At 53.5% G+C, this 12,241-nt stretch overlaps 1 protein-coding gene across 1 annotated transcript in view; it reads right to left on the minus strand.

Moving 5' to 3' along the window:
* Positions 1-12,241, minus strand: part of LOC108158999 (prolow-density lipoprotein receptor-related protein 1) — a 54,673-nt gene that overhangs the window by 9,809 nt on the left and 32,623 nt on the right. The window contains exons 2-12 of the mRNA XM_017291863.2: positions 6,634-6,783; positions 6,441-6,563; positions 6,122-6,373; positions 5,774-6,046; positions 5,333-5,709; positions 4,519-5,261; positions 3,393-4,460; positions 1,573-3,334; positions 1,211-1,506; positions 369-724; positions 39-304 (exon numbers count right to left, since the gene is read on the minus strand). Of these exons, the coding sequence (XP_017147352.1) occupies positions 39-304; positions 369-724; positions 1,211-1,506; positions 1,573-3,334; positions 3,393-4,460; positions 4,519-5,261; positions 5,333-5,709; positions 5,774-6,046; positions 6,122-6,373; positions 6,441-6,563; positions 6,634-6,783 (5,666 nt within the window). The remainder of the gene's footprint in view (positions 1-38; positions 305-368; positions 725-1,210; positions 1,507-1,572; positions 3,335-3,392; positions 4,461-4,518; positions 5,262-5,332; positions 5,710-5,773; positions 6,047-6,121; positions 6,374-6,440; positions 6,564-6,633; positions 6,784-12,241) is intronic.

Below are 12,241 nucleotides of genomic sequence, written 5' to 3' on the forward strand. Positions count from 1 at the left end.
GCTTCTGTTTGTGTGTATCCAAAGATCGAGTCCCCTACCGATTGCGGTGGAGTGGGCTGATCCGCTGGATCGACCATTTCCACGCCTTGCAGTACATCAATCGAGTAGAAGATGAACTCTGCCCGCGGTATGCAGCGTGTGGGGTTGTGGGGCTCCACATCATAGCCGAGGGCACAGCGGCACACGTGCTCCGTGGCGGAGATGGCCAGGCACAAATGCTCACAGCCACCGCGCATGGGTCCGGCACAGGTGTTGGTGCCCGTCTGGGCATCCGCATAGAACATCTTCATGCTCTGAATGCTCTCTGGAAGAAAACAGTCACGAAGTTATAGATGGAGGAGAAGCAGTACTCCTGGTGTACTCCTTACTTGTGTTGACCCTCAGGAAGGACATGTTGGAGCAGGCCTCCTTCTCGCAGTGCATAATCACACTCTGGATGTTCTCCGGAAAGTACAGGGTGCCATTGTACACCGTCAGCGAACTGATGGACGTTATCTGGCTGGCCACCAGCACCTTGTGCGTCTCGTTTTTGGGTATATCGTAGTACGCGATCCCCGAATTGTCGTACGCGTAGTACAGTCGCTGCGCATCAAAGTCCATGGTGAGGCTCTGCAGGGTATGCTCGTGCTCGTAGATCAGCAGTCGTCCCGACCCATCCAGATTCGATTGCTCCAACTGCCACAGGCTGGCATCCGGTGCCGAGTGAATCCAATACATTTTGCCACTGCACGAGAAAGAGAGAGAGAGAGAGAGAGAGAGACTCTTAGAAGGGGTGCTTCCAGGCACGAGAAAGAGAGAGAGAGAGAGAGAGAGAGACTCTTAGAAGGGGTGCTTCCAGGCACGAGAAAGAGAGAGAGAGAGAGAGACTCTTAGAAGGGGTGCTTCCAGGCACGAGAAAGAGAGAGAGAGAGAGACTCTTAGAAGGGGTGCTTCCAGGCACGAGAAAGAGAGAGAGAGAGAGAGACTCTTAGAAGGGGTGCTTCCAGGCACGAGAAAGAAAGAGAGAGAGACTCTTAGAAGGGGTGCTTCCAGGCACGAAAAAGAGAGAGAGAGAGAGAGAGACTCTTAGAAGGGGTGCTTCCAGGCACGAGAAAGAGAGAGAAAGAGAGAGACTCTTAGAAGGGGTGCTTCCAGGCACGATAAAGACAGAGAGAGAGAGAGACTCTTAGAAGGGGTGCTTCCAGGCAGGCGAGTGGTTCGCTTCACTTACTTGGCCGGATCCAGGGCTATGCTGTCCACCATATTGAGATCCTCGTGAATGTGGGTCACGTATTCCCCCTTCAGGTTGCTCGCCAGAATATTGCAACGAATCTGGCCCGAGGAGAAGTACATGTGGCGGGCAATCCAATCGATGGCGAAGCCATACGGCTTCTCGATGTTCGTATTGATGATGGGCTCGATGAGGCCATTGGATATGCCAGCGCTGGATATCTCGTTCTGCTGAATGTCCGACCAGAAGATGCGGCCTTCATCCACCAGGAAATCAATGCGTTGCGGTGCCACCAACTGCGAACAGAGATAGATAGAGAGGTAGAGATATCTCCATTATTTGTGGGAGAGTTCAGTACTCACCCTCGGGGATTGTCGGATGGTGGGGATTGTGTGGTGGTTGGGCTGATGAAGATCAATGCCACGTATCTCATCGACCATCACAAAGAGCAGCACCTGCTCGTTGGGCACACAGTTGCGCTCATCGCTTGGATCCAGCCGCATCACATGCGGACACTCGCACTTGAAGGTCCCCCGCCCGCTGAGCAGGCACAGATGCGAGCAGCCGCCGTTGTTGTCGCCGCAGGGACTCCGCTCCCAGGGCTGGCGACTGGAGTGGAGCACCTGTATGCCGAACGGCTGGGATTGGGTGCGCTGCAGCACCTGGACATCGCTGCCGTTCCACTTGTTGGCTCGAATGACAGACATCGTCCGCCAGTCCGTCCAATACACATAATTTTCGAACACCGAGATGGCAAACGGATGGGAGAGTATGTCCGGCTGGCGGAGCACCACATGGTGCTCGGAGCCATCGTACTTGATGCTGCTGATCGACTTGGACTTGGCGTCCACCCAGTAGACACGTTTCTGGGTAAAGTCCAGGGTCAGGCCGTTCGGCCAGCCGGTGCTCAGCTGCCAGCTGGTGGAGATGATGCGCCTGCCCTCGCCGGCCATGGAGGCCCGCTCGATACGCGGGGAGTTGTCATCCCAGTCGGTCCAGAAGAGCAGACCCTCGCGTGGGTCCAGCGCTATGGCTCGAGGGCTCTCCATGCTGCCCGCAATGAGGGTGCGTCGGAAGCTGCCGTTCAGTTTGGCCACCTCGATCTGGTCGAGGTTCGAGTCGATCCAGTAGAGATTCTTGCCCACCCAGTCGACGGCCAGGCCCTCGGTCGTCGAGAGGCCCGAATGGATGACGGCCTCCACACTGCGCAGGCTCTCGCCCACCAGCTCTCCCCTGTAGATCTTGTCGTCGATCACATCCGTCCAGTAGACCTCCACGCTGGACTCGTTGCTGTACAGAAAGTCCAGGGCAATGATGTTCCTCAGCGACGTGTAGAACGTGCCCACCGCCATTGTCTTCAGGTTGATGCCCTTGATGTCCTGCCGATTGGTGAATATCACGTACGGTTCGTCGGGGGCGGTGCTCTTGCACGTGAATTTGTCGTAGGCGAGGTCGAATCCCTCCAAACAGCGACAGTCGTAGCCCTTGCCGCTGGTCTGGCACACCTGCGAGCAGGTGTCCCAGTGGTCGCAGGCATGCTGCATGTTGCACCGCTTGCCGTTCGGCTGCAGGAACAGATGATCGGGGCACGAGCAGATGTAGCCCTCGGGGGTGTTGTGGCAGTTGTGGGAGCACTCGTGGCCGTGATCGCAGAGCTTGTCGGCGCACAGGAAGCCCTCGTCGGTGGTGTCTTCGCAGTCGTTCTTGCCGTCGCACAGCTGGTCCACGGATATGCACTGCCTGGTGAAGCCACACAGTCGATCGGGATGCTCACAGATCACCGTTTCGTTCATGTCGAACTTTGTGGCGGTTATCACCGTGCAGTTGGTCTCGTCCGTCTTGTCGTAGCAATGCGGTATCCCATCGCAGCGCAGGAAGTCGGGTATGCACTCGAACGGATCCTGGCAGGCAAACTCAAAGGCTGCGCACTCGCCGAGCTCCTTCCAGCCGCTCACCGGATGGTTGTCGCTCTTGGCCGTCTGATTGCAGTTGGCCTCGTCGCTGAAGTCCTCGCAGTCGTGGATGCCATCGCACATGTGCATCTCCCCATAGCAGCCGATGGGGCGGCAATACTTTTCGCCATGCCCGCACTCCTGATCGCAGCCAAATTCATCAATGTTGTTCCTACGGAAGGGATGATAATGAGCAAAGGGCACCCGAAGGCATCGCAGCGAACACTCACCCACAATTGTCGATGCCATCGCAGACGTCGGTAAACTGACGGCACCGCCCATTGCCGCAGTCGAATTCCGGGCACTTGCTGCCAAAGAAAATCTCGGAGGACTCGTCCGAGTTGTCGGTGGGCCCGCAGTCGACGACGCCGTCGTTGACCCACGTCATCTGGATGCAGCGGCCGGTCTTGGCGCAGGTGAACTCGTTGCTGTTGCAGGTGATGTGCTCGCAGTTCGCCTGGTCCGATCCGTCCGAGCAGTAGGCAATGGAGCTGCACAGCAGCGAGCGCTGATAGCAGCGCCCGTTGCACACAAAATGATGATCCTTGTCACAGTTCTGGGGATTGCAGGGGCCGGTCGCATCGCTGCTCTCGTCGCTGCCATCGCTGCAGTCGTCGAAGCCGTCGCACAGATCCTTGTTGTCGATGCAGTCACCCGATTGCCGGCACTGGAAGGCCGACGAGCAGTTGCGACGCACCGTGGCGGCCACCGTTGCTGGCGCCAGCTGCGGTATGCAGTGGGTGCCGGTTCCGTTGAGCGTGAAGCCGTCCGGACAGCGGCATATCGCTCCCTTGGGCGTGTTCAGGCACATCCCCGGACACTTGGACTGCGAACATGCGCTGGGTGTCTGGGGCATCGGCTGCGTGGCCACATCAAAGATCCGCAGATCGGCCGACCGCCCGCTGCTCTGCAGATGAACCGTGCTCGTCTGATTGCCGTGATGGACATGGAAGCGCCAGATGCTCGAGTTCTTGGTGCCCACCCAGTAGATCATCGCATTGTGCTGCACCATCGAGTACGGATGGAATTGGTCCGACTTTAGGAGCACTTCCCTTCCCGTGCCATCCAGTCGCATCCGCTCAATAGTGCCACGCAGCGAGTCGCACCAATAGATCCGCTTCGCCCGCCTGTCCACATCGAGACTGCGCGGCCAGTGCATCGGCATCTCCGTGGTGCCCTTGGCCAGCAGCTCCTTGTGCGTGCCATCCATCCAGGCACTGTAGATGCCCGCCAAACAGGTCTGAATGGACCACTGCGTCCAGTAGAGCAGTCCCGTGGTGGGATCCAAATCAATCGACCTGCAAAACACAACCAAACAACCAAGAAAATCGAACATCGTCTGAGAGCTCTACTCACATGGCATCGCATTCGGTGGCGAATGTCAGCACTTGGCTCATGTTCCGCAGCGGCGCCACGTGCAGCTTCAGGTTGGTGGCCCAATACAAATGATCGTTGATCCAGTCGTAGGCCATGGAGTGCACTCGCTCGAGGCCATGGGCCAGCGGTCGGGAGACGCTGCCGTTCAACGACTGGCACTTGATGCTGAAGCTGGGCTCCTCCAGGACCCCCAGATCGAGGTCATCGCGCACCACATAGAACACCGACTTGGCCCGCACGTTCACGTCGATGGTCTGGCCAATGGACGCGTTATAGATGGGCACCATCACATCGGGCAGCTCGCCGAGCTGCTCCAGCTGCTGGACCTGCTCGGTGCCCAGGGGCACGCCGGCGATGCGACTCAATCGCTTGTCGCTGTACACCAGAAACTTGTCCTGGGCGGCCAGCAGGCAGGTCGTCTGATTGTGCAATTTATAGCCGGCCGTGCACAGGCACCGGGCGCTGGCGAATCCCCGCGTCCACAGCGGCACACAGATCTGATTACAGTCGCCATTGTTCTCGCGACACGGATGCGCCACCTCGGGCTGCTTCTGGCGATGGAAAATTCGAAAATTCGTCGCTCGCGTTACGTTCCTCCGCAGCAGGTGGGTCTTGTGGGTGAATCTGTCGAGCGCAACGATGACATTTCCCGTCCAGGGCGACAAATAAATTGTGTTCTCAAACACCTCGATGGCCTGCAGGCTCCGCAGCAGCACCGGGGACTGCAGTTGGGAAGGGCATTGGGTCGTTAGTGGAAGGGTAAACATCGATTGTCAATCAATTCAAGCCTTACGTCGGGAAACTTCTTGAGGGTCCAACGCCGCTGTCCCTCGTAGTCGACGCGCTCGATCACATCCTCGTAGACATCCACCCAATAGACATGCTCATTGGCCAGATCCAGGGTCACGGTGTTCGGATGGTAGATGTGCGTGGAGACCAGAGCAGTGCGATTGCTGCCGTCGAGAAGGGAGCGCGACAGACTGGGCGTTCGGTCCGTGTAGAACATGTAGCCCTTGGTGGGGTCCAGGGCCAGCGACTCGGGATCCTTCACTTGCTCGAGTATCAGGCGGCAAAATTGCATCGTGTTGGTGCAGAAGAACACCAGGCCATGGTCCTTGTTCAGCAGATACCAATTGCCCGCTATCCAGTCCAGATGCAGCTCCAAAAAGGCTGCAAACAAAACGCAAAATTGGGTCACGACTGCCAACATCCTCTCTCCTCGGGGGCCACTCACATTGCTTTGGGGAGACGAGCGGGGAAACGGGCAGCGTCCAATTGGCTTTGGGTTCATCGATGCGCTGGCACTGCAGCCGCAGGCCGTCGCGGCTGCTCTGCAGGGCGCAGATTGTCCGGTTGCGATGCCACACCTCGAAGGCATGCGCCTGGGGCAGTGTCAGCACCGAAAGAAGTCCTCCAGCACTGGCATTCGACTGGAGCTCCTGCAGGGATATGTGCAGTACGGATCCGTTCGAGAAGAGCGTCAGAGTGGCTGGCTCCGATGAGGGTACTGTAAAAAGGCATTAATGCGGACGGGGGATTAGCTGGCAGCTGGCAGACGCTCGTAAGCTGGCGATATACCCACCATTGATGGCCCGGCAGCGTCCACCCTTGGCCTTGTCGTAGCCGGAGACGCAGGAGCACTCGTAGGAGCCGGGCGTGTTGCGGCACAGCTGGTCACAGGTGCCCGGCTCCTGGCACTCGTCGTGATCCACGCACCTTGTGGAGTTCAGCGACTCCGGCACCTGGCCCCCGGGGCAGTAGCAGCGCGGTCCCCGCGGCGTCAATTTACAGTTGTAGCTGCAGTTCATGGCTGCACAGGCAGCGTCCTGTTTATCTGTTGGGTGGGGATTTTGACCAAAGAGAATGAGCCAATTAGCTGCAGTTTTCGCTCTTCCACTTACCACATTGCAGTTCGTCGCTATCACAGTCCCAGTGGCCATCGCAGAAGCGCGACAGCTCCAGGCATTCCCCATTGTGGCACTCGCCCTCGAAGGCGCGGCACTGGAGGGCCACGGCATCGGTACCTGGTGGAGAGGCGGGCAAGTGCGTTTGAGTGCTGGACGAAGAAGGACACTCTATCTGGGCTCTACTTACAGTTCACTTCATCGGTTAAATCACCCTCGCCGCAGTCGTACTCCCCATCGCAGCGCCACGTTTCGGGTATGCACTTGAGGCTCGGCACGCAGCGAAATTGTCCTTCGTTGCAGTGGGGCCCCAACAAAGATGCTGCGGCCGCTGCTGCTGCTGCAATAGAGGGAAAACAGGATTCAGCACCCGAGCAATAACAATAACCGAGAATGAAGATTTATGAACACGGAGGGGGTGGGTGTTGCCTGGGGCTACTTCTGGCATTCCCGCAAATCCCTGAAGAGCCAAAGATGCAGGATCCTTGTATGCCCCGAGGTGCACAAGAGGGGAATGCATTGAAATGAACAAAAATTGGTTTGATTTTCCCCATTTCAAAGGGGAATATGCAATACAATACGCTTTCCCATTCATTCGTTTCCACTTTCATTAATCCCAAAAAAAGTTTCTTTTAATTAGCTCTGGGTTTTTCTTTTTATACCCGATACTCAAAATGAGTATTGGGGTATATTAGATTTGTGGTGAAAATGGATGTGTGTAACGTCCAAAAGGAATCGTTTCCGACCCCATAAAGTATATATATTCTTGATCAGCATCAATAGCCGAGTCGATTGAGCCATGTCTGTCTGTCCGTCTGTCCGTCCGTCCGTCTGTCCGTCTGTCCGTCCCTATCAGCGCCTAGTGCTCAAAGACTATAAGAGCTAGAGCAACGATGTTTTGGATCCAGACTTCTGTGATATGTCACTGCTACAAAAATATTTCAAAACTTCGCCCCGCCCACTTCCGCCCCCACAAAGGACGAAAGTCTGTGGCATCCACAATTTTAAAGATATGAGAAAACCAAAAACGCAGAATCGTAGAGAATGTCTATATCTTTTAGACTGCAGAATCTGAACCAGATCGTATTATTATTATAGCCAGAATAATGAAAACCATTATATTTTTTCTCGCCCTGTCTCTCTCTAACACACACGTATCATAGCCGGCTTTGATTAGAGTAAAACATTAGCGCCTAGATCTCAGAGACTATAAAAGCTAGAGCAACCAAATTTGGTATCTACACTCCTAACATATCGGACCGAGACGAGTTTGTTTCAAAATTTCGCCACAACCCCTTCCGCCCCCGCAAAGGACGAAAATCTGGGAATATTCACAAGACTATTAACGCTAGAGTAACCAAATTTGGTATCCGCACTCCTGTTAGATCTTACTATAAAACGTTTATCTCAAAATTTCGCCCAGCCCCCTTCCGCTCACACAAAGGACGAAAATCTGTTGCATCCACAATATTGCAGATTCGAGAAATCTAAAAACGCAGAATTATAGATAATGACCATATCTATCCGGCTACTGAATCTGGATCAGATCGGATCATTTTTATAGCCAAAAGGAACAAATCAATTTGCAGTGGCTACGCAGCGCCCGACGACAAGCTCAGACTGATTTTCTGTCTCTCTCTTTTTCGTGTCGTTTAATATTAGCGGCGTCTGCCGGAGGAGAGCCATACCGACTAAGTATCGGGTATAACTGTAGAGTTGCGGTCACCGCAGCAACTCACAACGTTCCCCCTCGTTTTTTCTGTCCTCATAGAGTGTATAACTTTCCAACTCCTCTAAAAAGTGGGACCTGCAAATACGCTGTTAATTTCCCTTTTTTTTTTTTTGTTGGATTAACTTTTGTTTCCAGTTGGAGGGGCACTCCCCAGCGGCACTTGCGAATGTTTAACAATTGCCCTATAACATCATTTCGGAGCACACTTCGCGGGGCTGTAGCGGGGGCCTCACGAGTTGATTAAATAAATGCCTGGACTCCACTCCAGTCCACTCAAGTCCAGTCCACTTGGTGGCTGGTCCCCAATTTGGGGCACTGCAGCCTTGACAAAATTTTCGCTTGAGTTTCACAAATGGAATAAAAAATGTCAACTTTTTCGCTGGTCCTCCGGTGTCCGCATGCCCTTGGGCTTATTATGTCCGTATCCGTGTGTCCTTTGCCCTGCCTTTCGCCTTCTGCCTCGCAGCCTCGCTGCCCCATGCAAATTGCCACGCAAATACGGCGGCGACATGCCTGCCACCGTCCAATTTCTGTCTCTGGAGTTTAACCTCTTGGCAGTTGGAATATTTTTGGCCGTTCCCATGTGTCGCCAATGTGGCTTTTATGGTTATAGTCGCGAATGCCGCAGCACCACCCCTCGGGACCCCCTTGCACCGCCCTGCAATACCCCCTCTAACATCCATTGTTGCCTTTGATTTGAGCGCCTTGCTTGGGCTTGGGGTTGGGGTGGGGCTTGGGGTGGAGTACGTTATTTGAATTCTTTTTTACAAATTTTTCCTTTCTTTTGTGGCCCAAGCAAATCGTATCCTCCGGTGAAAAGGAAGATATTTTCTTCCCCGGCAGCAGGAAAATATTTTTATATTTGCTGGAGGAAATGAACTTGCGATTTCTAAGGCTAAAAAGTAACAAAAGCGGACAGAATAGACTCCTCCTAGGGGCATATTCGCTGTACAAATTTCCCATAAGCGAAGGGCTCGAGTGGCCTCTAACCGCAGTTTGTATTCATCTAATTTCGATTGCCATCACGTGCTTTCCATGTTTCCATTTAAATGTTTCCCATAAATTTGCGTTAAAATTATTTCTGATCTGAGGAAAAATCGCTAGGAAAACGCTTCTCTGTCGTTTGTGCAACAACGAGGCCATTCTTAAGTGTGATATAGTATCAAGGGGCAGACACGCGTATATGACAACACTTTATAAAACTTTCCAGCGCGGCAGTGTGTGAGTGTGGGGGGGTGGGGAGAGGGGGGAGTGAGTGTTTCGAGTGTTTTCTCTGAGTGCATTCACAGTTCACTTTAATTGAAATTGCGAGCCGAGCAAAGGCATCGGCCCGGAAGGGAAAGGGAAAGGGGGGAGAGTTGGAGATGCCAGCAGTGTGGACTTTGGCAAATGGCGGGGATGACAACGATGTGCCAGGCGCATTTATTATAATCTGTTGCATTAATATTTGCCGACAATTTGTCGTCTGGTATGTCACCCGCCATCCCCTTCCCCTGCTCTTTCGCACTCCCTCCTGCTCTCTGTCGCTGTCTCTATCTTCATCTCTGGCTCTTGCGTAGTGCCCATAAAAATTAAATTAAAAATGCCAGAGAAGAACTCTCTGGGCCAACCAGCAGCAACAGCAACAGCAATTGTTGCAATTCGCAAAGTTCCTTGTTTTGTATTTTCTTTTTTGTGGAATGACAGCAGCGACGGCAAGGAAAATCGAGCTTCTAGGGAAACCGAAGCATTAGATACCCTGGCAGATCCTGCGGTACGGTTGGGCAACGATCATTCCCCTCGCAAGACTTGATCTCTATATGTTCCATAATCTGGGGCTTAATTCATCCGATATTGAGCAAAATTGTCCGTTCTTGGCCATAACTTTCCATTGGAATACTTTCACAGAAAGATTCGTCCTACGATCGATTCATTTGACAACTAAATGGTCTAGTGGTTCGATCTTCAACGCTTTGGTTGCTTTTGCTCGCCTGGGAGGGAGATTTGTACACATTAATTCGGTGGGGATTGAAGTGGCCGCCACAATGCCACAGCTACAGCCTGCCCCCTGCCGCAGGGCTAGCGAAAATCCAGGCCAAACGCCCGAATTTCCACTGACATTCAAGCCAGAGCTGCTCTTTAAAGTTCATGGGCTTTCAATTTTCGAGTATTTCGAGCCTAAAATGGTCCAGGCCACTAATTGCATTTGCCATGGTCCCTCCGGCTTCGGTCCGGCTCTGCCCCAGGCACGTGGCGGGGGCTGGCATGTATTTTGTGGGTTTTTAGGGGACCATCGCCATCGCCACCGCCATCGCCATCCTCCCTTGCACCTGTCATTAGGGCATCAGACAGGCAATGGTTACCAAAAAAGCTGACATGCAAACAGAGGAAAACCCATAATAAACCAATCACCTGCTGCTAATGTCCCCAGAGAGGGGGAGAGGGGAGTGGGGAGTGGGGTTTTTGTGGCTTTCATCGGAGCCGCTCTAACATCAAATCGGTATGCAGGCCCAAGGATGGGAAATGCAATCACACAGATGATGGAATAATGGTCACTCAGGGCTCAGAGTGATATGAGAAAACTGCAGGAATTACAGGCAGAACGAGGACACACAGAGGAGATTGAAGGAGTCGGCAATCAATCCAATGGATAAGAACCATTTAAAGGACGAATTGCAGAAGGCTTTTGCCCAAATATAATTGAAACGATGCGAATAATTAGCATAACGACGGATGGCAAATATTCATCAAATATTCATCAATCATTTGCCAGAGACTCCTTTTTCTACTTGCAAATCGAATCAATTGCCCAAACCATGTTGTTATTTTTTTTTTTGGTCTATAATTTATTCCGGAATGATTCGAATTTCACTCCCAAACACAAGCAACAACAACACATTTTCCCATTTTCCATTGGCTTTTCGGTAATGCGGAAGCCCCAGAACTTGCGAATGCGATGAGCCTCCAAATAGTGTTTTTCCCAATTTAATATTCCACTCGGCCTCTCCCCCTCGCCACCTCTGTGTCTCCACCTCTGCCCGTGGTAATATTTTGAAATTATTCCAATGTTTATGCAGTTGCTGCCACCTCGTGGTACGTGGCAGTACGTGCCCACAATTAAACATTAAACATCAGCCAGAAAGAACAACCAGAATGTCAGCCAACTGTCGGCCAAGTTGAAGTACGTGACTTTGGGGCATTGCATCATTAGAGCCCCCGGGAGCGTGGCACTCCTGCCACCCTGGAGGGTGGGGGTTAAACAATAAAAAACTAATTTAAATTTGCTTAGAGCATAAATAAGAAGGTGTTGGACAACTTTTTTTTGGGGGGGGGGGGGCTCGGAGAGCCAACAACTTTCCCAAAACAAACAGAAATCATCATCAAATGTTGACACAGCAGCCGGTGGCAGGCGGCATGGGGCAGGGGGCTTCTTTTGGGCCAGAAGCATTGCATAAAAGCCATGGCCCAGTGCCAGAGAAGCCACACAACGAACTCACCAACAGCATGTCTCTCAAGTGGATCACACTCTGTGCCCTGGTGGCACTGCTCAGCATCGGCACGGGCAGCTGGGCCAAGCCAGCGGCCAGACAGAGGCAGAGGACCATCCAGGCGAGGCCCAGCAAGGAGCAGGCTCCCCTGAATGCCCTGTACTATGCCAATGATGCGATCGATGAGGATGATGATCAGCATGATCAAGATGCTGAGCACGAAGAGGATCCCAACGAGGAGCAGAAGGAGAACGAAGCAGACCAGGCGCTGGCCAATCCCAATGAGCCAGAGCAGGAGCAGGAGGACCAGGAGGAGCAGGAGTTGGCGGAGGAGGTGGCAAATGAGCTCCAAAACCCCGATGAAGATGCCATCGATGAGGAGGATGCCAACGAAGTGGTCGAGCAGGTCCTAGAGCTGGTGCGTCCCGAGGCACGCGCCCGTCGGCGTGGCAGCCGTCGCGGAGGACGCAAGAACCGCAAACGCGCTGGCAATCGCCGTTGCGGCAGGCGAGGAGGACGTGGAGGACGTGGAGGACGCGGAGGACGTGGTGGACGCGGACGGGGCCGACGGGGACAGCGCAGACCGAACATCTCCAGGC

This window comes from Drosophila miranda, chromosome 3, assembly GCF_003369915.1.
Source record: "Drosophila miranda strain MSH22 chromosome 3, D.miranda_PacBio2.1, whole genome shotgun sequence".
Classification (NCBI taxonomy): Eukaryota; Metazoa; Arthropoda; class Insecta; order Diptera; family Drosophilidae; genus Drosophila; species Drosophila miranda.